Source organism: Bufo gargarizans, chromosome 10, assembly GCF_014858855.1.
Source record: "Bufo gargarizans isolate SCDJY-AF-19 chromosome 10, ASM1485885v1, whole genome shotgun sequence".
In the NCBI taxonomy this organism is placed as follows: Eukaryota; Metazoa; Chordata; class Amphibia; order Anura; family Bufonidae; genus Bufo; species Bufo gargarizans.
In genome coordinates, this window is record NC_058089.1 from 131563861 (window position 1) to 131588813 (window position 24953).

The 24953-nt window shown below is 48.0% G+C and overlaps 1 protein-coding gene across 2 annotated transcripts in view; it reads left to right on the forward strand.

The window, feature by feature from the left end:
- Positions 1–24953, forward strand: part of LOC122920612 (BTG3 associated nuclear protein) — a 326695-nt gene that overhangs the window by 200145 nt on the left and 101597 nt on the right. For both annotated transcript variants that reach the window (XM_044270256.1, XM_044270257.1), the window contains 3 exons: positions 12088–12218; positions 15516–15578; positions 16507–16551. In XM_044270256.1, coding sequence (XP_044126191.1) covers positions 12088–12218; positions 15516–15578; positions 16507–16551 — 239 coding nt within the window. The remainder of the gene's footprint in view (positions 1–12087; positions 12219–15515; positions 15579–16506; positions 16552–24953) is intronic.

A 24953-nucleotide genomic window follows, 5' to 3' on the forward strand; every position in this document is an offset into this window, starting at 1 on the left:
CTAGGTGCTGGTGATTACATGCCTTACCTTATAGCAGTGTCATCAGTTTGACATCAGAATCATGTTCTTTTCATCATTGTCAAAAAAGCCTAATTATTTCTATCACAATTCACTGGTTCTGCAAAAACAACGTGAAACCGTCCATGGGGTGAATATTAAGGGTATGTTCACATTGTAATTAAGTAGAGGCAGAAAAATCAGTTGATGAAATTGGCACAGATTTTCATACACACAGGGTTTTTTGGCATCCACTTTGGCTTCCATTTCACTGGAATATTCACACACCGTTTCTGCCCCACGATGGGGCACAATGCTTTCATTTCCAGCGTGCTGAAAAACACTCCATTGACGTGGGTTCTAGACTGATTCCAATGCAGAAAATGCGTTGTAGACAGCGTGATAAAGCTCTGTGTGACCTTACTGTCAAATTAATTAACCTGGAATTTAAAAAGTGAACTTTGCAGGATGAAAATGTTGTAAAATTTAGAAAAATATATTGTATTTATACCTTTTAAATCATATGCTTCGCCAGTGCCAACCCTTTAGGGGTCCCAGCCAGTTCTCGCCACATGCCATAAACCTTGCATTCCCTATAGGGGCCCAGCTTTGTTCCTCAGGTACGTTATCAGTGCCGGTCAATCAGTGGCCTGAGCAGTAGCAGCAGTCATAAGCCTTGACTGCACACATCACCACTGAGGCCACCACTGGCTAGCAGCAGTGACATGCTCTAATGGCAGTTGCTGATCGCCGACGTTCCCCTACTCACCACTGCAGTCCCCGACTCTGTGCTTGTCCTCCCTGGTCGGCTGCATTGCGGGGCAGGTAGCGGCAGTGATCAGTGTCTTCCCATTCACTGCCACGGTCCTGTGCTCTGTCCTTAAAGACACGGTTTCCTTCTAGCCCTGGACATAGCTTGGCTTCCAGCCTGTTCCCTATAGCACCCCAGTAAGGGCTGACATGCTTCACTTCCTGTGATTTAAGGGTTTTGCACATGTGACCTGTGCGACCAATCCCAGCCCTCCCACACCTATATAAGTGGTCCTGTCCCCCTTCCCAGATGCCTGAGCGTCAAAGGTCCTTTGTCCTGCAAAGGTGAATTTGCCTGTGCTTGAGCTCCTGTGTTCCTGACCCGTGCTTGTCTCCAGGATTCCACTACCTGTTTGATCCCTGCCTGCTACGTCATGACTCTCCTGTTGCTGATCCAGATTGTTGGACCTGTACGTGTGCCGCCTGCTCTGCTCCATTGCTTGTACGACTTTGCCTCTGCCTCATCCTTTGGTCCTGCACTGTTGCTCCTGGTTACGACTCGGCCTGCTGACAACGCCTGTACCTCTGGTACCTTGCTCCGCCTTGACCAGCTGTTTCGTGTGCCTACCCTCCTGAAGAAGTAGCAACCTGGTGTTCCCCTCTGGGAAAGTCTATCCACCACCATCTGGGGTACTGTGAAGATTGAGGGGTTCACATAGCACAGTGGGCTCACACCTGCTGGATTGTTACACATACATGTAGATGGCATGTCATGCTTCTGGTCCAGCAGGAACTAGAAGCAGAGGCGAAAGGATTTTATTTTTTAAACCTTTGTACCCTGCCCGCTACCCCTATAGGGTTTCCCAGTCTTGGAGAACCTACTTAAGGCCCGACCAAGCCTGTTTGGTTATTGTGTCTGGTGCTTGAGATTCCATATTGTGGTGGAACTAAATCAGATGTTTCTTGATAAAGACATGAACTCTACGTTTCGCCGTGGTCATTTTTGAAGTAAAATGAGGACAAGCAGGGTGAAGAGTTTTGTGCGCACGTCTCTAATCTCAACCTGTGTCAGCCACGTTGGCAGCGGGACAGATGCTCAGACCTTGCTGCGGCGCAGTCACACAGGGGTTAAATAATGCGGTGTAGGGCTTTAAACAAACAGGAGCCTTTGGTTTGGGAGTCGTCAGTAAGCTGCCGCTGTGAGGTGATGTATGATGTCTATTTCTGTGCCATCATTTGGTCTGGAGCTGAAGATCACCTTATAATTTACCGCTGAGACCCAATGCCCGCTGGCACCCAATGCAGGTAGAGTAGACCATCCATGTAAACAGCTCAGGTAAGCGATTGCTGCAGCATCCACGATCTTAGGAATCTCTTTACCAGGTACCTAGTATAATGGCCGGGGCTCCTGGGTTTTTGATGAACCCTTCAATGAAACAAAAAGTACATTGGGGCAGCACGGTGGCTCAGTGGTTAGCACTGGTGCCTTGCAGCACTGGGGTCCTGGGTTCGGATCCTACCAAGGACAATCTGCATGGAGTTTGTATCTTCTCCCCGTGTTTGCAGGGGTTTCCTCCGGTTTCCTACCAGACTCCAAAGACAGACTGATAGGGACCTTAGATTGTGAGCCCAATTGGGGACAGTGTAAAGTGCTGCGGGATATAGTAGCGCTATATAAATAAATAAACTAATTACAAAGTAAGTTATCAAAAAAGATTGCTTTTAGCTGCATGACTCTGCAGGTGGAGCAGATCAAGTGCTCTGAGATTTGTGGAACTGTCAATCGCCGAATGGTCCAAAACTCTAGTCAGATAGCAGCTCCCTAATCCACTCCGGATATTCAGCATCAGCATTGATTGACTGTCACCTCATCATCAGTCCTGCTCCCGATCTTCCTCCATTCATAGGATGAGTGAGCAGCGTGTGCCCGGGATCTGTTATGTGGATCGAGCATCTAACGGAAGATATTCATTGTCACTTGGAAGACATTGACGTCTGCTAAATCTAGAAAGAAACTCAAAAGATATGAGTACAGTAAACACAGCAGTACGTTTCTTAGAAAGGAGAAGTCTGCTCAGGGAACTACAAGTCCCAGCATGGCCAGCCTCGATGTTATCTCAAAAAGCCAGATGATTTGCATGATTGGCTGGCTTTCGTCTGTTGCTGGGGGTACCAGTTGGATCTTGTTCACCCCTTGCGTTGGCCGTTATTGCAGTAAATTGAATCTGCCTGAAATTCCAGAGTCAATAAAAAGCGAACGGTTTAGGTCTCGGTGACAGATATTTGTGCCTTGTTTTTCCCAAGTGTCTTCTGAGATCCCACCAGCTCCTAAATCATCCCTGAGCATGTCAGTGACTGCATACATTTAACGAGATCTTCGGCCGCCCTCTGACCTCCGTCACAGAAAGCAGTGCAGCTCCTAAACAGCCTTACTGTCGCTTGGTTTGATATTTGTAGCATTTCATCCATTTACATTTCTTCCTAAACCTGAAAAACTAATGACAAAAACAATGAAAAAGCTCCAAACCGCACACGAGCAGCCAGAGCGCGGATCACTGGAGGCTGATGGATGCTGTCGGTTCCTTACCAGACGGATGATGCCTTGATTTCACATTTGGCTTTGCTAATGTTTGTGACGGATGTGTCTCTCATCTGTGGAAAGGTGATACTGCAGCCGGCGCAGCCTGTGAGAGGGCCACTGTGTATACACAGAAACCCAAAGACCATTGCTTCCATACAGGATGCCTCCTTCCTCACAAATGGCTAAAACACATTTCAGAATGTGAGACGCAGCAATCAGGTGGAAGCCTCTTACTGCAGCCTTAGGGGCCATTTACATATGCCACCGATCACTGCCCTGTGTAAACATGCCGCCGATCAATGCTCTGTGTAAACATGCCGCCGATCGCTGCCCTGTGTAAACATGTCGCCGATCGCTGCCCTGTGTAAACATGCCGCCGATCGCTGCCCTGTGTAAACATGCCGCCGATCGCTGCCCTGTGTAAACATGCCGCCGATCAATGCTCTGTGTAAACATGCCGCCGATCGCTGCCCTGTGTAAACATGCCGCCGATCGCTGCCCTGTGTAAACATGCCGCCGATCGCTGCCCTGTGTAAACATGCCGCCGATCGCTGCCCTGTGTAAACATGCCGCCGATCGCTGCCCTGTGTAAACATGACGCCGATCGCTGCCCTGTGTAAACATGCCGCCGATCGATGCTCTGTGTAAACATGCCGCCTATCAATGCTCTGTGTAAACATGCCACCTATCAATGCTCTGTGTAAACATGCCACCGATCGCTGCCCTGTGTAAACATGCCTCCGATCCCTGCCCTGTGTAAACATGCCGCCGATCGCTGCCCTGTGTAAACATGCCACCGATCGCTGCCCTGTGTAAACATGCCACCGATCGCTGCCCTGTGTAAACATGCCACCGATCGCTGCCCTGTGTAAACATGCCGCCGATCGCTGCCCTGAGTAAACATGCCGCCGATCGCTGCCCTGTGTAAACATGCCGCCGATCGCTGCCCTGTGTAAACATTGCATGTAATGCAATTGGTGAGCAACGATCTTGAGGCTATTGTCATCACCGGATGGAAAATCTGCCTGTGTACGAGGACCTTGCCCTATTGATCGGCCATCTATACGACCAGCAATTACCGGTCATTGGGTGGTAACAACCAGAAAATCTATTCCTTGCAAATTTTGATCATTCATATGGCGGTTTGTATCCGCACATTGGGCTGTTCCGCTGCATGACCATTAGAAACAATGATTTTTATTTGTTCATAAAAGAGGCCATCGCCGAGAAGTGAACGCATTATCATTTGTGTGACCGCTTGGGCATTAATGCAGCCTGTGTAAAAGGCGCTGCCATTCTCTGTACTTTACTGGTTGAATCATCCTGAGAAAGGCTTCCTGTCATTGTCATAGGATGATGGGACAGTGACTGGAATATTCTGGTGTGCGTTTACTGGTTTCCTAGCCGTGAGTAATAAGCTGTAGAAGACCTTACATGAGCACGCCACAGACCTAAATCTTGCCGATTTGCTGCTGTAGAGCTAATGCGGGGCTCAATACCATCTGAGAGGCTTACTTCGCCCCCAGGCCTTTGGGACTGTGTACCAGTCTTCGGATTTACGTATGAAAGAATGTCTTAAAGTCAGAAACTGCAAATGATAATTGCAGACTGATGTGATTGTTCATCGGCTCAGTGTCCTCTGTCTCTGGAGATTGCAACACAGCGGCGCCATATTCACCATTTGCAGCGCCCTCATTCCGTCTTCCAAGTTTTGCTTGGTTTTCCCTCTCTCAGCGGGTCTGGGGCGGCCAGCGCTTCCCTCGTCTTCAGTGACGTTTTACAAATATTCATTTAAGTGACCTTTTTTGAATCCACTAATTTAAAACATAGATTTTGAGAACAAAAGGAAAATGCTGGAATCTGGAAAGCAGAATTGAGTATTTCCTCCGATTGACTAAAGACTGCACATTCGTTTTTTTTCTGGTTGAACTTTCGTTGACTTTTCGTGTCCATTTATTGCTGGAGGAGTGCGGACGGTGGACCAACAGTGCGACCCCACCGACTATTAAATGTTATTTAGAATCCCAGCAGAAGAGCGGATTGGGAGAAATAGGAGCTGTTTATTCAGTGTGCGCGCCATCCCTAGACCAGGGTAGCCGGTCGGAGAAACCTCCGTCAAGTCATTAATAGGTCGAGGCTGATTTGCCAGTAACATGGCTGACTACTCAGCAGAGAGTTTTATTACCTTTCAGCTTCATTTAGAGCAGAATAAAAAAAAGCAGCGGTTGAAGCTGGACTTGGCATGTGCAAACACGGGCTCGTCGTTAGAATAGATTGGTCCAATATGTTTTCAGCTTTTGATTGGCAAACGCCTGTTTGTAATGTTTTTCTATGCGTTTGACCCGTCAAGCCACATTAGCTCTGAAATTCCATTTACAGAGGAGAGAGGGAGGAAAAATAATGAAATGTCGACTGCAGCTTTTCTGTAGGCAAGTCATATTTTTTGTGTGGTCCATTCTTCTGTGAACGTGGACGGTTTCCTCTTTGATGTCTTCGGAGATGTCTGCAGGAAATACAGTTTTATGTTTGGTGTCATTGAAGGGATGAGTTATTGTCACTGCTGCGGATTGAAGTCGGTCTCGCACTATGATGAATCGTAAAATACGTTGTTTTAATTTGGCACCAGTCGGTTATTGCTGTAGAACGGGACTAAAACCTTGCAGTGAAATATGTATGTTTTACACGAGGATGTGCAGCCTGATGAATGCCCCCCCCGTGACGAAAATACACGGCATTTCCACAAAGATCGGGCATGCCGTGCCGCAGATTTAAAACGGATGCCAGTCTACAATCTGCTGCTGTGAGTGAATGGGGTTGGGCGAATATCCATTTACTGAATGTGTGAACCCAGCCCTACGGATATGTTCACATGTACTGAGTACACGGTGCATTTTCCCCATTACACTTGCAGACTGTTATTACAGTGCCAGAAAAATCTCATCCACACAATGTAGAAAACAATTTGCAGTGGAAATTGACTTTCTGTGTGGATTTCAACTCCACAATATCAGTTCATGCTGCGGATCTCACCCTTTGCAGGGCTCACGTGGATATTGCTGTATCTTCGTCATGGGTTTTGCCACTATTTAGGATTGTGCTGGACCCCGATATAAACCCGAACGCTCAGCTCTGTGCACTGGCGATGTGCGGCAAGTGTTTTTCCTCTCTTGCTTTGATCATCATGAACTCTGGTATTTTGGCGTCCACTATAGGTGGAATAAACACATTTGAGCAGCCTCCTTGCACCGAGCAATAGGAACAGATTGTTGGGATCACAGAAATGTTGTGTCTCAGTATTTCCTCTGGCACGAGGAGTTGGAAACGTTGCACTTGGTTGTGCAAGAGGCTGTGAGCGTTGCAGTTTGTGCTGCGCTTTCCACAGCCAGCTGCTAATCTTCACAGCATATGTGCTCTGTTTTATTTTTCTCCTCTTGAAGGCTGTGTGCCTGGCCCTGTCACAATCGGTTAGCTGTCAGTCTTTGTTATTATGGCGACGTTTCTCCTCTGGCGATTCAGATCATTGGTCTTTTCCACTAACAGTTTTTCCCGTCCCTAGAACGGTTCTTGAAGTTATACTGAACTTTTCTGCAAAATTCAATTACAATACGTTTTGCAGTCGTTAAAGGCTCCAGATTTGGTCGACAGATGAACTGTGAAGCCGCAGTAAAACCAGATTTGATGCCAAATCATTCTTCCAAGCCTGCATAACAAATGACTCTGAGTGTTTAACTCTGCTGATATTTTCCTATGGGATTCTTTTCTGCTGGATGGAGCTCATGGCTGTTAATTAGCGAGCCCCTGTCTAAGCTTCCAGGAACCGCTGTCACCCACATGTGCCTCCTCTGGGTGCTGGTCTCTACTGCCTGGGTAGATCATTGCCATTGGCTCTTCAGAATTATAACCTCTCACAACCAGAGGTAAAAAAAAATAAGATGAGCAGAAAATAGTCTGGGGAAATGAACGTGTGATGGATAGGTGCTGTCGGGAATACGGACCGCCTCATTCCTAGTTATTATAGTGTTTGCTGTGATATTATATGTTTTATGGGTATATGTCATAGTGTAACATAGTCCAGTGTGATTCACATTCATATACAGAATGTATTTATGTATTTGTGTTTCCAGGCCAGCAGCCATTGATGGATTGGTTGAAGGCAGCATATAGACCAAGATGTCTGCCTCATACCCGGGTAAACAGCAGCCTGGTCCCCGGGGGGTAGTTAGCACAGAGATACTAACCAGGATGGTTTGCTGGTCACACTCAGGACAGGGGACAGCAGACTCTCCGGGGCCGTGTGTCAGCATGGAGGCTTCCTAACCAGAGCATGAACCATAATCCGTAATCCTTCATAACTTGTTCAGGAGGGATCGGATGTCCACAAAATCTAGTCGGATGTGCACAAAACCCAGCTTATCATCTCTGGTAAGATGGGGGCATTGCAGGGACACCAGACATGGCATATCAACTCGCCCTTATCTTAAAATAAGGATCTCATCTTCCGAGCGTCCTGGACGCGTCTCATTTGATATGCTAGGACTCAGAACGATGAGATATGAATTCTGAAGAAGGTCTGGGTTCTGTAGTTTCCCAGTTGCCCTGGTGAAGATATCTTTTTGATATTTTCATACCAGTTCCCTAGTTGGCCAGGGGGCCTGCTGCATGGGTATCGAAGCTCGCCCAGAGGGGCCGAATCAGCGGTGGGAGTGAAAATCCCCCCCAGACCTGCCCCAGAGGAAAGGCATAAACATGCAATCCCTGGATATTTGGGGGTCACAAAGTGGGAGATCCAATCGAATTGGTTTGTGCACCAGTACTCTGCCCAAATCTCCGGGGAGGAAAGGACTTTTACCACACAACTGCTAAGTATCAGAACTTTTTGTTTTCTCCTGTTTATTCTACAATTGTTTGCCATTCATGTACGGCTCTTGTTAATCATTTTTTAGAACCAAGTGCTGTCTATTTTTTATACAATAAACCTAAAAGTTTGATGGTTTGTCTTGTAACCTTAAGAACCTGTTCGCTCCATGAAGAGTGTGTGTGCAGTCTAAGGCAGTATGTGGTTTTACGTGAGGCTTGCTATCGTGTGGGTGTCTGCTTGCTAGTGGAACACTCAGGGGTGTCCTGTCCACCTTATAACTGACGGGTGGTGGCAGTCAAAGTTTCGTGTTAGTGCGCGGATGTGCTTGCAGGCTTCAGGTGGCAATTTATGCTCAAGTTACGGCTCGGCGTAGGGCGTAACAGCGTGTGAGGGCGTGAGGTGAATCGGCCTGAAGGGCTTGGGCAACCCTTGTCACGTGACGCGGTGGGCTGGTCAGGTCCCCGGTACGTGACAGGTATCAAAGAGACTAGTAACAAGAATGACCCTGGCCATGTGGCAGACCTTCATTCTCAGGATCCCAGAGGTCGGACACCCACCAAACATATAATGGTGGCCTATCCTAGCAGGCCCACCAATAAAGGGGTTGTCTCATCTTGCCGTTACTAAGTCCTGACCGTCAGGTGGACAAACGCCAGCGGAGTGGCACAGGACGTACTGTTTTAGAGCTAGGGAAACCACATGGCTTGATATGCTCTGCACCCTCAGTAGCTCACATACACCGCAATGGGAGCTACTGTAACAGCGAGCACCAGCTGTTTTCTGGCCGCCTTTAGGGCCCTTTACATGGGCCAAGAACCACAGATTATCTCTAATGAGCGTTCATAGTAATGCTCATTAGTAATGATCAGACTGTGTAAATGTACCGCTGATTACCCAATAAACAAGTGAAACACTCGCACACAGAAGTGATTTACCTGCAGCAGATTGTGAGGTGTCAACACGATCTCCTGCCGGCAAACGAATCCTTATGGGGCATAGCGATGGCAATGGTGATCACTGCTCCCCATACTGTGGAGGAGATTGCTGCATGTAAATGCACCAGTCTCCTCAGCTGGCAATCAGCAGATTGTTGGGAAGGAACACTTCCTTTCCAGCCATCTGTTGTAATATCGTATCGTGTAAAGGGACCTTTAGTAAGGGCGAGATAAGACACCCCCTTTAGGATCACCTTCCCTCCTCTGTGTGTATTTTGAATGTGCACAATGGGCATTGTAATTATCACCAGTTCCCAAACCCCGGCCATTCCCCCTTAGTTGTAGATATAGTGATCGATGCCAGTCTGCAAAAACATGATATATTAACCAATCAGAAAGAGAGTTCACCAGATTGTTCCTGATCTCCTTTGCTTGACTGACCTGAGTGACATGTATATAAGGTACTCTGCTAGGGATCAAGTGTGCTATATGACGCTAGGTATGATGTAACCGTACCTCGTGAGTGTAGTATACATGTCAGAATTTATTCGTAAAGCTGGTTTATTCGTTCTTTTATCTCCAGTGTAGTTTTTGAGCAGGAAGGCCTCAGCCATAACTCACCGCCGTCAGTGGCGTCTATATCATCTCTTCCCGTTTGTCTTGCACTTACATCCTGGAGGTGCAGTGATTGTAATATATGACCCCGGCAGGGCTGCAGTGTGGTAGGAGTGCCGAGGAGGACCTGCTGCTCCAGACGGGTCTCTGTCATCTGCTCTTCGAATCTGTCATGTTGTAAAAATCTAATCTATTCCTCCCAGTTGTGCTATTATTTTCCATTTGAGCTGTACATGTGTTTTCCAGTCTGCGGAGCGCTCGGTCGGTCCTCGTCTGTCTGCAGCCGGCCATTTATCTTGCTTGCAGAAGGGTGGTGGGGAAATGAGAGCAGTGCTGACCATCTGAGATCACAACTGCTATTGGACATGACCAAACCTCTGACAAAGCATTTTACCCAATCTTCCAGCTCGGCTGTATCCCTGGATATTTCTCTGCGATGAGCAGGATGAGGCCACCATCTTTATTTTGTCAGAAACATAAGGGCCCCTTTACACGCAGCAGATTACATTCTGCAACTGAAAATCCGTTCCGTTCACCTTAATGAAGCTTGCGGAAATCCATGTGCCTGCCGCCCCATTCAGCTGCATGGAACGGATTTCAGTTGTGGAATTTTCTGCCACAAATCTGCTGCGTGTGAAGGCGCCCTAACACGCTCTGCTCCTTAAGGTTCTACCAGGTGCTACAGCCTCCATTGTCTCCAATAAGCTCATGTGATGATATGGAGGACCTTTCTGATGTGCTATTATTTGACATGTGTCTGTCTGTAGAATATATGTGAGGCAGGGACGGGAGCAGAAAGATTTCCAAATATTTCTCACTTACAAATGAAGAGCTGTGGAAAAAAGCCCAAGGAGACTGTCCCCGGGGTGAGGAATGTTTGTGGTGGGGTTACAGGGGGAGCGACCAGCTCTTCCTTAATGGCAGGTCGGAGCACGATTGTGAAACTCTCAGCCCGTGCATTTACCTAAGGAAGGAAAGTGCCTCAGTGCAAGGGATTAGAAGCACATTGAGGCTGCATCCATGATGTGATTAAAGGTTGCCATCCCTGAATTGTACAGTGCATGACACAACCATAATCTGAGCCGTTATATGGAATCCGTACAGAGCTCTTGTGCAGCCGTCTCTCCTGGAAAGCTGAAACACTTCTCAGGGGTAATTCACCCCAGTCCAACACTGCAGGACGCATGCTTTAAAGCTGTGGATGCTGCCAGATACCTTCACCCAACCATCTGCAGGGCTGGCCTTAGCTGGGTACGACCTGTTCATCTCCTGCCATTGCAGAAGGGGCACGCCCATCCTGAGCTTGCACCCTTGATACTACACGTGGTGCCTGAACCTATGGAAAGACCGCTTCACAGAATGCAGCTTTAGGTTACAGGCACACGAACGTTGTTTGTTTCCATAGTAACATAGTAACATAGTACATAAGGCCGAAAAAAGACATTTGTCCATCCAGTTCGGCCTGTTATTCCGTGTCTGTTCCGATTTTTTGGGGCGATAGGATGCGCACCTATTCATTTCAGTGGGTCCACAAAAAATGCAGACAACACACCGTGTGCTGTCCACATCAGTGTGTCCGTTCCGTAGCCCCGCAAAAAAAAAAAAAAAAACAGAACATGCCCTATTCTTGTCTGTTTTAGGCATTGTTACAATGGATCCGCAAAAAAAAAACTGATGCCATACAGATGTCATCCTTTATTTTATTTTTTGGCGGATCCACAATTTGAGTCACTAAATCTGGAGCTTTAGGTTGTGGGATCCTGATAGCAGTGAGCAGAGGAGAGATGGCCGCCAGCTGTGAACAGGGAACTCTTAGAGGTCCAGCTTTCAGGGAACTGGGATTTATCCCAATTGTTATTTGTACACAATGCTGCAATAAGCACCACACCGCGTCCTCGCAGCTGCCACCGCGGCCCAGTGAAGAAATCAGGTGAGACTGAACAGCCGCCTCTTGTCCAGAGGCGCTCATCCTCCTCGCTCAGCTGCGCGGCCGCGCTCCCTCTGCCAGAGCTTTCCTCACATATCAAAATTGTAAATGCAGAGCCAGAGAGTTTGTTATAGTGACTTGTAAGTGCAGGTCCTCCCTCATAGTCCTGGGTCTGACTTTTGTGGAAAATGGATAAAGATGGCTGCTGCCCAGAGAACTCCAGGGTCTGTCACGTCATGCGAAGGGTCGGTGGATGTGATTCCAGGCCTCATAGACAATTCCTAAGGAAGATTACCAGTTACCTTCTTGAATTTCGCCAAAATGTCATAACCCAACTGCGCTTTGTGCTGATTGAGTTCCATTACATTGTGTGTTGGTCATTCTTTATTCCAAGCTTCTGTATCTTGTCTGTTCCATGTTACAGATGGTGTGCAAAATACAGTATCGTCCTCCAGCGACCTCCAGCAGGCGCCGTCCCAGGCCCTGCACTACGCGTTGGCTAATGCCCAGCAGGTGCAGATCCACCAGATCGGAGAGGATGGCCAGGTCCAGGTGGTAAGTTTCTACATGGTTTTCCAGGTTTTTATAATGTATGTAAATCTCTCAGCATTCCGGCATTGCTGGAAGCTTGAAAGTCTCCGTCTGGCCCCATTATATATGCAGAGAACCGGCCAGAAGAAAACCGCTGCTGGATCCCTAGCACTGGTGGGATAAACCTTGAAAGGATGTCCAATTAGTATTGTTTAGCGGAGCAACAAGCACTTCCTTACCTGTTGCTTAGTAGGTCTGTCATAGAAAGATCAGTAGGGGGGATATTCGGGCCATATTGACCACACTGTCAGTCTCCCCAAACGTGAAAGAAACCGAACAAAAATGGCAGCAGGTGACACAGTGAGGTCCTGACATTGACAGGCACTTAGATCCTGGACATTACCAGGGGTGCGCACCGTGAGGGGGGAAGGACTGTAAATTCAGCAAGCGATTGTCCGGTAAAGGGAGCTTTGCTTCCTCTGGTGAGTGTGAGGTTACCCTCCTGAAATAGCTCAGCCAGCAACAGAGCGAGGACTCGCAGTCTGATAGCCGGAGCTTGGAGCGGATCTCCTTGATTTAAGTCTTGTACGGAGATCACAACGCCGTCTGTGGAGGAGCGAAATGAATAAACAATTATTTAGGAGGTTTCTTCTGGGACAAACCTGGCGGCATTCATTTCCTTACACAAAACCTCATAGACTTAAATACTCCAAATCAGGTATAAGTGCACGCAGCGCCTGGAGGGTAGATGTGCAGAACTGCTCAAAAAGCTTGTGGCACAGAGGCCCTGTCACCTCTGCCGACATGTCTGTTTTAGTAACTACTTGCATTCCCTGTGCCATAGCCATTCTGGAGCATCTATTCATATGACTCTGTGTTCTGCCAGTCCTGGATTATTCCTGCTAGAAGTTTACAAATACATTTCCAGCAGTCTGCAGTAAAGGTACTGCTGGGTGTTACCAGTAGTGGCTGTGTCCAATCAGTGCAGCTGGTGTCAGACTATGCAGGGACACACCCTTGAATGGTAACACCCCTCTGTACCTTTTACTGGCGCCTTCTAGTATAAGTAACAAGGGAATAGCACAACACAGAGCCCTAAGAGTACATGCAGCAGAATGGTCATTACATGGGGAATGCAAGTAGTTGCAGACATCTCAGGAGCGGCGAGAGGTCCTCTTTAATACAGACACGTTGGATGGACGGGGTTTTCTCCACTTTAGTGAATCCCTACAAGAATTATTAAAGCAGAGAAGCAGACTCCTAATGTGTCCAGCCGATGGCATCCGTATGAGGCGTATTCTGGTTCTAACACGTCATCCCTTATCCACCAGATAGAAGATAACTGTTAGATGGGTGGAGGTCTGACCTCTGAGACCCTCAGCGATCACGAGAATGGGTCTATGGTCGAACATGTCCGTCTGCTCCATTCTAAGTCTTTGGAGCTGCCAGAGATGGGGAGAGCAGAGCTCGGCTGTCTCCAGCGGTCCCATCGAGATGAATGAAGCAGCGAGCGCATGGTCAACCTGCTGCCTAAGGCCTCGGCTACACTTTTTGAACCAGAGCTGCCGTCCAAATGAATGCAATCTTGCGGACTGCAAGAAGCCGCAGTGTAGCCCAGGCCTAATTCATACAAGTGCGCGCAGCCCCATTCTCATGGTCATTGCGGTCCCAGCGGACGGACCTCGTCTGATGTAACAGTTATCTCCTTACTGGAATAGCCCTTGTGATTCTCCACGTACATCTTCCAGCACGTGTCCACCATGGTCGCCGGATGTGCCCATTCATATAGACAGCAAGAAGCCTCATTACTGGGCTGTGCGAGGAAATGGGGGAGATCCTTCATATGTATTATGTGTATCACCAAGAGGCCGGCGTGGTAAGCTCAGGGTTAATTCCCTCCAGCCCTTATCAGGTCTGAATGAAGCCAGGGCTGGAAATTCTCTGCGGAGTCCCTATTGTCAGTTTGATAAGTTCAGTCTGTTTTGTTTTGCCTCTTATGAATAGGACGATTTCCGTCCAGAGGAAATGAAGCTGTTTGATATAGAGGGAGCCGTGTGTCTTTGAAATTCACAGGCAATTGTTCTTGTTTAAAAGTGAAATGGTCGTCAGAGGCTTCTTGACTGAATTCCAAATGGAGCATCTTAATCTCCTCTGCAGCATTTTTATTTTTTTCAAAACAAGATCAGTGGGAAAATGAGAATTGTAGTTGTTGAAGCAGAAGTGTCCACAGTATCTATACGGCTCCCCGCCGCCAATGCCTTTACATTGTGACCAGGGCGTGTGTGGTCGGAGCAGCAGCTTCACATCGAGCCATGTATTGGCCAGTCACTGTGTACATACATACATTACTTATCCTGTATTATACTCCAGAGCTGCACTCACTATTCTGCTGGTGCAGTCACTGTGTATATACATTACTTATCCTGTACTGATCCCGAGTTACATCCTGTATTATACTCCAGAGCTGCACTCACTATTCTGCTGGTGCAGTCACTGTGTACATACATTACTTATCCTGTATTATCCTCCAGAGCTGCACTCACTATTCTGCTGGTGCAGTCACTGTGTACATACATTACTTATCCTGTACTGATCCTGAGTTACATCCTGTATTATACTCCAGAGCTGCACTCACTATTCTGCTGGTGCAGTCACTGTGTACATACATTACTTATCCTGTATTATACTCCAGAGCTGCACTCACTATTCTGCTGGTGCAGTCACTGTGTACATACATTACTTATCCTGTACTGATCCCGAGTTACATCCTGTATTATACTCCAGAGCTGCACTCACTATTCTGCTGGTGCAGTCACTGTGTACATACATTACTTATCCTGTATTATCCTCCAGAGCTGCACTCACTATTCTGCTGGTGCAGTCACTGTGTACATACATTACTTATCCTGTACTGATCCTGAGTTACATCCTGTATTATACTCCAGAGCTGCACTCACTATTCTGCTGGTGCAGTCACTGTGCACATACATTACTTATCCTGTACTGATCCTGAGTTACATCCTGTATTATACTCCAGAGCTGCACTCACTATTCTGCTGGTGCAGTCACTGTGTACATACATTACTTATCCTGTACTGATCCTGAGTTACATCCTGTATTATACTCCGGAGCTGCACTCACTATTCTGCTGGTGCAGTCACTGTGTACATACATTACTTATCCTGTATTATACTCCAGAGCTGCACTCACTGTTCTGTTGGTGCAGTCACCGTGTACATACATTACTTATCCTGTATTATCCTCCAGAGCTGCACTCACTATTCTGCTGCTTTCCTCACATCGTTCCTCTGTTTTCTGCAGGGCCATCTGCACATCGCACAGGTGCCGCAGGGGGAGCAGGTCCAGATCACGCAGGACAGCGAGGTAATTTGCTGCAATCACAGTTTAAGATGCCCAGTAAATCCTTGATTCTTTGTGGCCCACAATCTGCATAGAGCCGGCCACCGTCTCACCGTCCCGGCTCTGTCTGCTCGCTCTGGTTTTGTATTGTGATCTCCATTACATTCCGAGAACAGCGCCGTAACCATCAGAACTTATTTCTGTTTCTGATATTGGTCAAAAAACTGATGACATTACAGGAAAATGAAATATTTCAGCTTCTGTGGTTTTTAAAGCCCTGTTTCATATCTCGCAGCTTGAGCTCCCAGTGAGCCGTAGACTGACGGCTGCGTTCCCAGGATCGCTTGGACCTCTGCGTATGAGCGTGCAGGCGCAGGACAATGGGCTGCAAGGTGTTGCACAGCGAGGTGGCTTTCTATATTGCTGTGTTGGCAGCCAGTCTCTCTGTGCCTTTAAAGGGGCCATTAGACGGCAGAAAAACAGGTCTTTCCGCCAAACGATGGTCCGTTACTATAGAAACGAGAAGCCATGGTCTGTGGAGGAAGCTGATAGAATACCGCTCTATAGAGCTAGGAAAGGCATAGACGGAGCCGAGTGAGGGCGGATCACAGTCTGACGGCTGCAGCGTGTCCGTCACTTCATACAGATGGATGAGCTGCTGCCGGCAGAAAATGGTGGCGAGGTGCACAGCGGAAGACCTCCTCACTTGTAAATTATCAGGGAAAAAGCCATTCTGAGGAGTTTTGTGATCTGCTGAAAGGATGGTAAATCGCACAGAACTTGTCGAGTCCTTGTGGTGATTTCCTGGACACGCAGCGCATGCAATAAGTGGCCGCCGCGTGCAGCATGTCGCCGGTTAATGCACTTCCTGTAGTAAAGGACATGAACTCATCTGCAATGTAGACATCGCTGCTCATCATTTCCACGTCTAACATCCATGTGTGTTTTACAGGGGAACCTACAGATCCATCAAGTCCACGTGGGTCAGGACGGGCAGGTAACGTCTCTCTCTTACACTCCTTGTGTCCAGTCTGTCGTATGAACACACAAAAGCACCAGCCAAATGCAAATTCCACGTATGACGCACAGCTGTTTAGAATGAGGACCCTTTATGTAATTTGAACATGAGCCATACTCTCAGCCGTGGAATTTAAGGTCCTTTTTTATATAAGTGACTTCACTGGTGACGGGGGAGGGACAAGGCACTGCGCCAAGTTTTCATTCCTACATAAAATATCGTGACACAATGGATTTGATAGGAAAACTGCCATTAAATATAGCTGATATCTTGCTGCAGCACAGAGGATTTCAGGAGAGGAGTGTGCTGATCTTGTAGAGGTCACAGGCTGAGAGTTACATAGTGGAATGAGCAGGGTCCCAGCAGCACAGAGGATTTCAGGAGAGGAGTGTGCTGATCTTGTAGAGGTCACAGGCTGAGAGTTACATAGTGGAAGGGGCAAGGTCCCAGCAGCACAGATGATTTCAGGAGAGGAGTGTGCTGATCTTGTAGAGGTCACAGGCTGAGAGTTACATAGTGGAAGGAGCAGGGTCCCCAGCAGCACAGATGATTTCAGGAGAGGAGTGTGCTGATCTTGTGGAGGTCACAGGATGAGAGTTACATAGTGAAAGGAGCAGGGTCCCAGCAGCACAGATGATTTCAGGAGAGGAGTGTGCTGATCTTGTGGAGGTCACAGGCTGAGAGTTACATAGTGGAAGGAGCAGGGTCCCAGCAGCACAGAGGATTTCAGGAGAGGAGTGTTCTGATCTTGTGGAGGTCACAGGATGAGCGTTACACAGTGGAAGGAGCAGGGTCCCAGCAGCACAGAGGATTTCAGGAGAGGAGTGTGCTGATCTTGTGGAGGTCACAGGATGAGTGTTACATAGTGGAAGGAGCAGGGTCCCCAGCAGCACAGAGGATTTCAGGAGAGGAGTGTGCTGATCTTGTGGAGGTCACAGGCTGAGAGTTACATAGTGGAAGGAGCAGGGTCCCAGCAGCACAGATGATTTCAGGAGAGGAGTGTGCTGATCTTGTAGAGGTCACAGGCTGAGAGTTACATAGTGGAAGGAGCAGGGTCCCAGCAGCACAGAGGATTTTGGGTCAGGGTTGTGATAATCTGATGGGAGGCAGTGATCTGTCTACATGTGACAGGGGCAGTGTCTATTACAGCTTTGTGGGGACAGTTCCGGAAGGGCAAGCTCTAGAAAGGTAAGGTTGGAGGCACCTGGAAGAATCTGACCCCCGACCTCAACCCCACCCAACACCAGTACAGGCCTCTCCTCCAACATCCCAGTTTGACCTCACAAGTGCTATTCTGAATGAAGGGTCAAACTCCACAAGCTTGTAGAAAGCTTTCTCATAGGAGCGAAGAGGACACAACTCCGTATAGTGGAAGCCATTGTGTACATTCAGGCCTTTGCTTTTTCTCCATTTCGTCTGTTCTTGTATCTTCTCCTCTTTGTGTGTTGACCATTCTTCACCTCTGAGGACCTATTAAGTGGCGATGAGAAGTGAGGACGGTCGGCTCCTCAGAACCCCAGGTCCTGATCATGTTTAGCCTGGACTACACTGAACCGTAGAAGGAGGAACTAAAGTGGTCTGAAGGTGGACATGAGCTCATCTCTGCACAGAGGAGAGTAACTCCATGGTAAATGTCCTAATGAGAATAAAGCCGTAAATGAAGTATCGGTGCCTTCACTCGTGGTGGACAAATCCACAGTATGAAGACTTCCCCCTGTTATCCCATGTCTCCATTCATTTCTAGTGGGGATGTGTATTTCTGGCAGAGTATTCCGCCACGTGTGAACGCATTCTAAAGTAAGTGTCACCGATGAGCTGAAAGTTGTCAGAGGTTTCGTACTGAACCTCTCTACCGCTGTGATGCCTTTAGTCCGTCCATTCATCCTCACACTTGTCCGAATACAGAACCGTCTCTGCATAGAGTCTGTAATGTTCCGAATCCGCTGCCTCCTGCTCAGAGTTCATTGCTAACTTGGTCGCAGGCAATAAAACATGCTGGGGATGACTTGCTAAATGGCAGTGTGGTCTGAAGGCGCCTCATCCCACTGCTGCCGTACTTAGTTGTGGCTGGCTGCAGACACCACGAGGCTCCGGAAGGGAGTCTCCGGCCCTTCAAACAGTACGGGTTTATTTTGGATAAGCCACATTGTGTATGTGTGCAGGCGATGGGTGCATTGTCCTCTCCTGCAAGTGCAAGTCCTCCAGTTCTTAGTATTGGCTTGATATCACTCTTTTTTCATGTGCCATGTGGTAAAAAGGGTTAATTTTACATTTCTGATTGACCATGGTGGTTTAATTTCTAAATCATTTATCATCTCCAGAAAACGTTATTTGTGTTCAGGATGTTGTTACGGTTACTGGTGTAGAATGTATTGAGGCCATAGAGGATTGTCTGACCCGTTACAATTGTAGCAGACTCTCAGCAGTGAGATGTTCCAGAATTCTGTGCCAACCACCTGGCATACATACCCCACCACGTTTATTATGAGGGCTATACACTTCGTGCACCTTTGGATGAATGGGAATGGCCGCGGCTTAAGATGCTGCACCATGTTTAAAACCGGTGCCAATATATAGGTGATGTAAAGGCAAAGGTATCTAAATAAGCTGCAGCGTTCTCCTCCAGCCCGCGCCCCTGTGACACAGGACTGGTAAACCTGCAAACTGCAGGCAGTGATTAAAGGGTTTTCCTGGTACGATAGAATACAAGCGGTGAGCAGTCGCTGCTCCTCTCCACTTCCTCTTCTCGGACTCGACGCTCTACTGTTTGGAGTCGTCTCCTCGGTCAGTCCAAGCTGCTTCAGCGCTGATGAGCCTGAGAAGAGGAAGTGGAGAGGAGCACGGACTGGAGCAGCCGCGGGTATTCTGCCCTCTCTTACCCTTTTTCTTTAATACTTTATCACCTGGATCCCCATTTCACTGCCTCTAGATCCGCGCAGCTTCCTGATCTTTTGGCCCCCACATCTGGTGTGAATGTGTAAAGTGGATTCTTGTGACCATTGTGTAGGTTCTGCAGATTATCCGGTAATTATTGTACTCGGCTACTTTCACACTGGCGTTAGGCTTGTCCGGCCCGATCCGTACTAACGTTTGGACACGTGTGCTGCTGGCCCGGCCCCATTCACTATAATGGGGAGCGGCCCCAGCACGGTAAACATGCAGAAAAAGGCAGCAAACTCAATTCACTTTGATACACAGTCAGACTCGTTAGTCCAGGGAATAATGTATAGTAAAGTGCTGGTGAGTGTGACTGTATAAAACACCACGAGACCACCTGCCTGGCGTAACGAGACAGCAGACCACGGATACGTTCTAGAAAGAGGGTAAAGTCAGTAGCCAAGGCTGGCAGCGCTGGCCACAGTGACAGCAATACGTGGGCGCGTACCGAAGAGGACCGTTCTAGGCTGTCTCGCTCTGGAGCCTGGGGGATTGCTGCTGGCTTACTGGCAGTCCACAGGGAGATGAGTGCGCCAGGATGACAGCGCTCCTATAGTAGACGTGACTGCTGACTGGGATGACAAACATTTGTAATACACTCTTCTCACAGTGAACGTTGGGTGTTTGGGGCGACTCCCTGGGAAGTCAGTGGCTGCCGTCTAGGAGCGCCACCACAACACACACCAGAGTCAATTTTGTAGGAAGCCAATTTGTCTAATTGTATATCTCTGTAGTTTGGGAGGAAACCAGAATACCCAGAGGAAATCCATGAAAACACAGACCGACCAGCTCCATGCAGATGTTGTCCCTGGTTGGATTCAAACCTCCTGTGCTAAGCACTGAGCAGCGCATGCGCAGAGCGGAGGGGCCACGCTGCTCTGTGCAGAGAGGATGTGCACTAGATATGATGACCGCAAGAGAGCGATTGCACAGTGGAAAGCATGGGCACAAGAGAATTATTACTGAAGTTCCTCGGGGTATAGACATCATTTAGATGCAGTAAGCCATTTATTCTTGTGAGGGCGTATCCTAGATAATAAAATGGCGCTCACAGACCTACGTCTGTCCACATGAATAACTAGTAGGCGCCTGTGAACTGCTTGGCTGCGTGATATTTACAGGTGATCCGCGGTTACAGTCACTCATTCCGACCGTGCGGTTCAAGGATTTGGAGCTTGTAGGTCAGTACCTCTGCAACCTGTGAGGACAGGATCGGAGGGACTTGTACAATGGCTGATGTGTACTGCAGAAAACGCCTGGACACTGTGTTTGGTGTGGCCCTTGGTAATATGGCAGCGGCTCTTGTTCATCCTCTCCTTAAGGCCCCATTCACGTCCACAATTTCGTTCCGCATTTTGTGAAACGGAATTGCGGACCCATTCATTTCTATGAATTGCTGATCTGCACTTCCAGGTCCGCAAATCCGATCCCGAAAAAAATAGAACATGTCCTATTTGCGGACAAGAATAGGCATTTTCTATTAAGTGCCAGCGATGTGCGGTCCGCAAAATGCAGAGCGCACATCGCTGTTGTCCGTGTTTTGCGGATCCACGGATCTGCAAAACACACACGGACGTGAATGGACCCTAAGGCTTAGAGTGGTGCGGTCAATGTACTGGAGGCCGTAGGTACATTCAATAAGCTTTATGATGAGGAGCGATTCAGAAATGACTTGATCTCAAAGCCTTCTCCATGATGTTACTGTAGAAATGTTCTGGCCGCACTTGCATAGCCCCTGTCTCCGCTGCCCTTCCATCTGCTCTTCTCCTCCTGGCCCCCATACATCAGGGACATTACTGTGTACAACTCAAGTGCTCTGAGATATTTCTGAACCAAACCTGGCTGACTGATGTGTACAGGGGTTGTCCTGACTATTCCGTGATGGCAGATGATGGGGCACAGAAGAATCGGACGCACTTGCATGCCCAGCCAAGGCGAGCAACCCTGGCAGGAAAAGCTGTTGGCCAAGTGAGTGTTCAGCCGACAGCTACCTAAGGTGCGTGGCCGTCTCTGTGCCTTCAGAATATCTGTCCGCTGTCAGTGGATCTCAGGTTTTATCGTCGGCTAGCTTTAAATATTTAGGGAATGCCAGTTTTCTACACAGATTTTGGACGCCTTCGGGAAAGGGTCGGACAATATCCCTTTAACCCCGTCTGTGTCAGATATAAAAATAGCACCGAGCCTTCTGAGCTGCCTTTATGTGCCGGGGCTTTGATGTCAAACTAAAACCACAAGACCCGCTGTTGTTTTACGTTTGGCAGCTCGACCGCGTTCTGTACTCAATCGTTTTTCCAGCAAACAAGGGAACGAAACAAAAAAATAATCTATAGATATAAAACCTTTTCTTGTGCATTGTGATGATGGCTCCGATGCTGCAATAAGAAGCTCGCCGGAAAGTTGGATTTTCTGTAAGGAGGTCGACATCACAAGATCTTTTGATATTTGAATGTTACAGTGATGGGGAAGATGAGAAGTGAGAACCGTAATAAGCAGGATCAACAAGGCGGATGATGGAGCAGCAGCTTAGATGGCACCCCAGCCTGCTGCACTGGTGGAGAAATCCGTGCCCACCGCCGCACTGTTCAGGCTCCGGGGCCGTCTTCACTACACTTCTGGTCCCCATCTGTCACCTTCCACACAGAGACATAACCCCAAGAAGCACATTGCTACTGACACTTAGGAATGGACACATCACCACTGAGGCCAGTGATTGGCCGCAGTGGTGCATGTTACACTGTCCGTGGGGAAGTTGACAGACAGGAACCAGAAGTCCAGTGAAGAGAGGCAGGAAGCTGGGGAGCAGGGGTGAGTATGGATTTTTCTACAGGTACTGCTGGTTTGAGGAGGAGAGGGGGTAGAAGAGACAAAATACTGGACCACAGCAAGTTGTGGGGGGCTGAGCCCATACACCCGCACCAATTAGGCCCCTTTCACACAGTCGAGAACTTCGCACGGGTTCAATGCGTGAGGTGAATGCACTGAATCCGGACCCATTCACTCCAATGGGGCTGTGCAGATGAGCGGTGATTTTCACGCATCACTTGTGCATTGCGTGAAATTCGATCTATATTGTGCGTTTTTCACGCAACGCAAGCCCCATAGAAGTGAATGGGGCTGTGTGAAAATCGCAAGCATCTGCAAGCAAGTGCGGATGCGGTGCGATTTTCACGCATGGTTGCTAGGTGACGATCGGAATGGGGACCCGATCTTCATTAATTTCCCTTATAACATGGTTATATATTTTTATTTTTTAACCCCTCCAGCTTGTACTATGCAGTCTGTATTCAGAATGCTATTATTTTCCCTTATAACCATGTTATAAGGGAAAATACTGAAACTTACAGAATACTGATCCCAAACCTGAACCTCAGTGAAGAGGTTTGGGTCTGGGTACCACATTCAGTTTTTTCTCACTTGCGTGCAAAATGCATTGCACTTCTGCGGAAAAAAACTGAAGAACGCAACACAATCACATACAAAACTCACCCCACTCACCGGCAAAATCGCACAATTTTCCCGCGATGCACCCACATCCTATCCGGCCCTCACACGAGACGCCCATGTGAAAGAGGCCTTAGCGCTGCAGTACCAGTCACAGCGGCCGCCCAGTGTATGGAGCCGAGCTCGTTTAGTGTCGCTTCCAGAGCCCAGCAGCTGATGTGAGGGTGCCACAGATCTGATATTGATGAATGATCCCAAAGGCCAAACGTTGCTGCGCTGTAGAAACCCTATTGTAGCAGATAATGGAGGTGAAGAAGCGCGCTCTGGTATTACTGGGTGATGCCGAACATCCCTTCCATCCCCATGTAAGAACACCGTGGAAACCTGCAGCTAATCGCACCGTCCTTCCTCGCTGTGATTTCTATCCGGCTGTGTAATGGTCTCTCACCAGTAGAGGGCACTGGAAGGTGGTCCGGCCTCCGCTCACAGCACAAGGCTATTGCCGTCCTGACCGTCCCAATCATTGTTTGCTGATTATAGGATTATTTCACAGTTCTTCACAGCATCACAAAGTAAACATGGCATTCCTGTCATAGCAGCGATCTGGCAGCCAAATGGTTCATTGATGTCTGGCCACTATTCGGCATCCCAGCTGTGACCCAGACACTCTTAGGGGGAGGTCGGTGTATTGTCTCTGCTCTTAGTCTTAGATGCTGGTGACTTATAACTAGTCCATCATTTTGGTCCTAAGGCACCTAATTGTATTTTAGCAAAGGTCCTACCCTTCCCTTAAGGAGAATTACCCAGGAAAATAGGGCTAAGGTGCTGCCTGATCAGAAACAAACGTATTTGTGCTGCATATCTGTCCTTAGTACTGTACTGCCTCAGTAATCGTGTGTGTTCTCAGTCCACCAGTCACGTGGTCACGCGTGTACAGATATTTTTTAGCCTGCTCCCTTGCTGGTGCTGACAGATGGCGCATGTGCAGTACAGCGTGAGCCGATATGTCAGCGCCCGACACGCTTCTCCCACAGGGGCAGAAATCTCACTCTAATGTATCACCTCTATTTGTTTAATTTTTTGCTAATTTAAACTAGACACTATTTATTTATTAATTTTTTTCTGTACAAAATTGAGGGCACCCATCTGGTCTGAGCTGCCATAGGACATAACAGACAGCAGGTGACTCATTGACTCTATGGGAAAGATTTGTTTGTGGGCATGCTGTGACTTGTGCAGGGAGGAGAAGTAGATAAGCTGTGACCTATTGTGAATGTTGGGTTCTGTTACCTGTATATGTGATGTGTATCCATTCTATGCACACCACCCCCTGTGCAGGGCGCCATAGTACAGTGAGTACACGAGCAATGGGACCTCTGCTCCGAGGTCAGACACCCACAAATCATAATGTCATGTAGTTGGTGGATCTTGGGGCCGAGTAGTTCCCCTTTAATTCCTGAAACCCTGCACTTCCGGGCCAGCTGCGAGCTCCTATGAAGGGCAGGTCCTCGGACACAGCACATCTGCTTCGAATAATCAACACGGAAACAAACAGGATTGTTAGAAATAAAAAACGAGAGAAATAGAAAAAGTAAACGCTCCAGCTGGAAATGCCGCGCTCCTACCTTCAGAAAGGGGAAATAGATAATTTCGGAGCATTTAGAACGTGATTGCATTTTTACAGCAGAGCTGTTTCTGCGTTAATTGCTGAGGAAGCAGTAAATGATAGTAACCAAGATGAAAGCCATAGGCGGCTCCTTTAAGACTGTGAATGGGCATCATGTGGTTAATAGGATACACTGGCACAGTAATGCCAAACGTGATACAGACAGCGCATGTGTATGTGATATTTATCACTGGGGTTAGGGGTAGTGCCAATAATGCGGGGGCCCTACAGCATTTACTGCATATGATGCTGGCAATAACAGATTAAACTGCAAAAGGCCTTTTTACATGATCATCCAGGATTTACAAGGTTAAAGGGGTCCTCTCCCTTCAGCAAG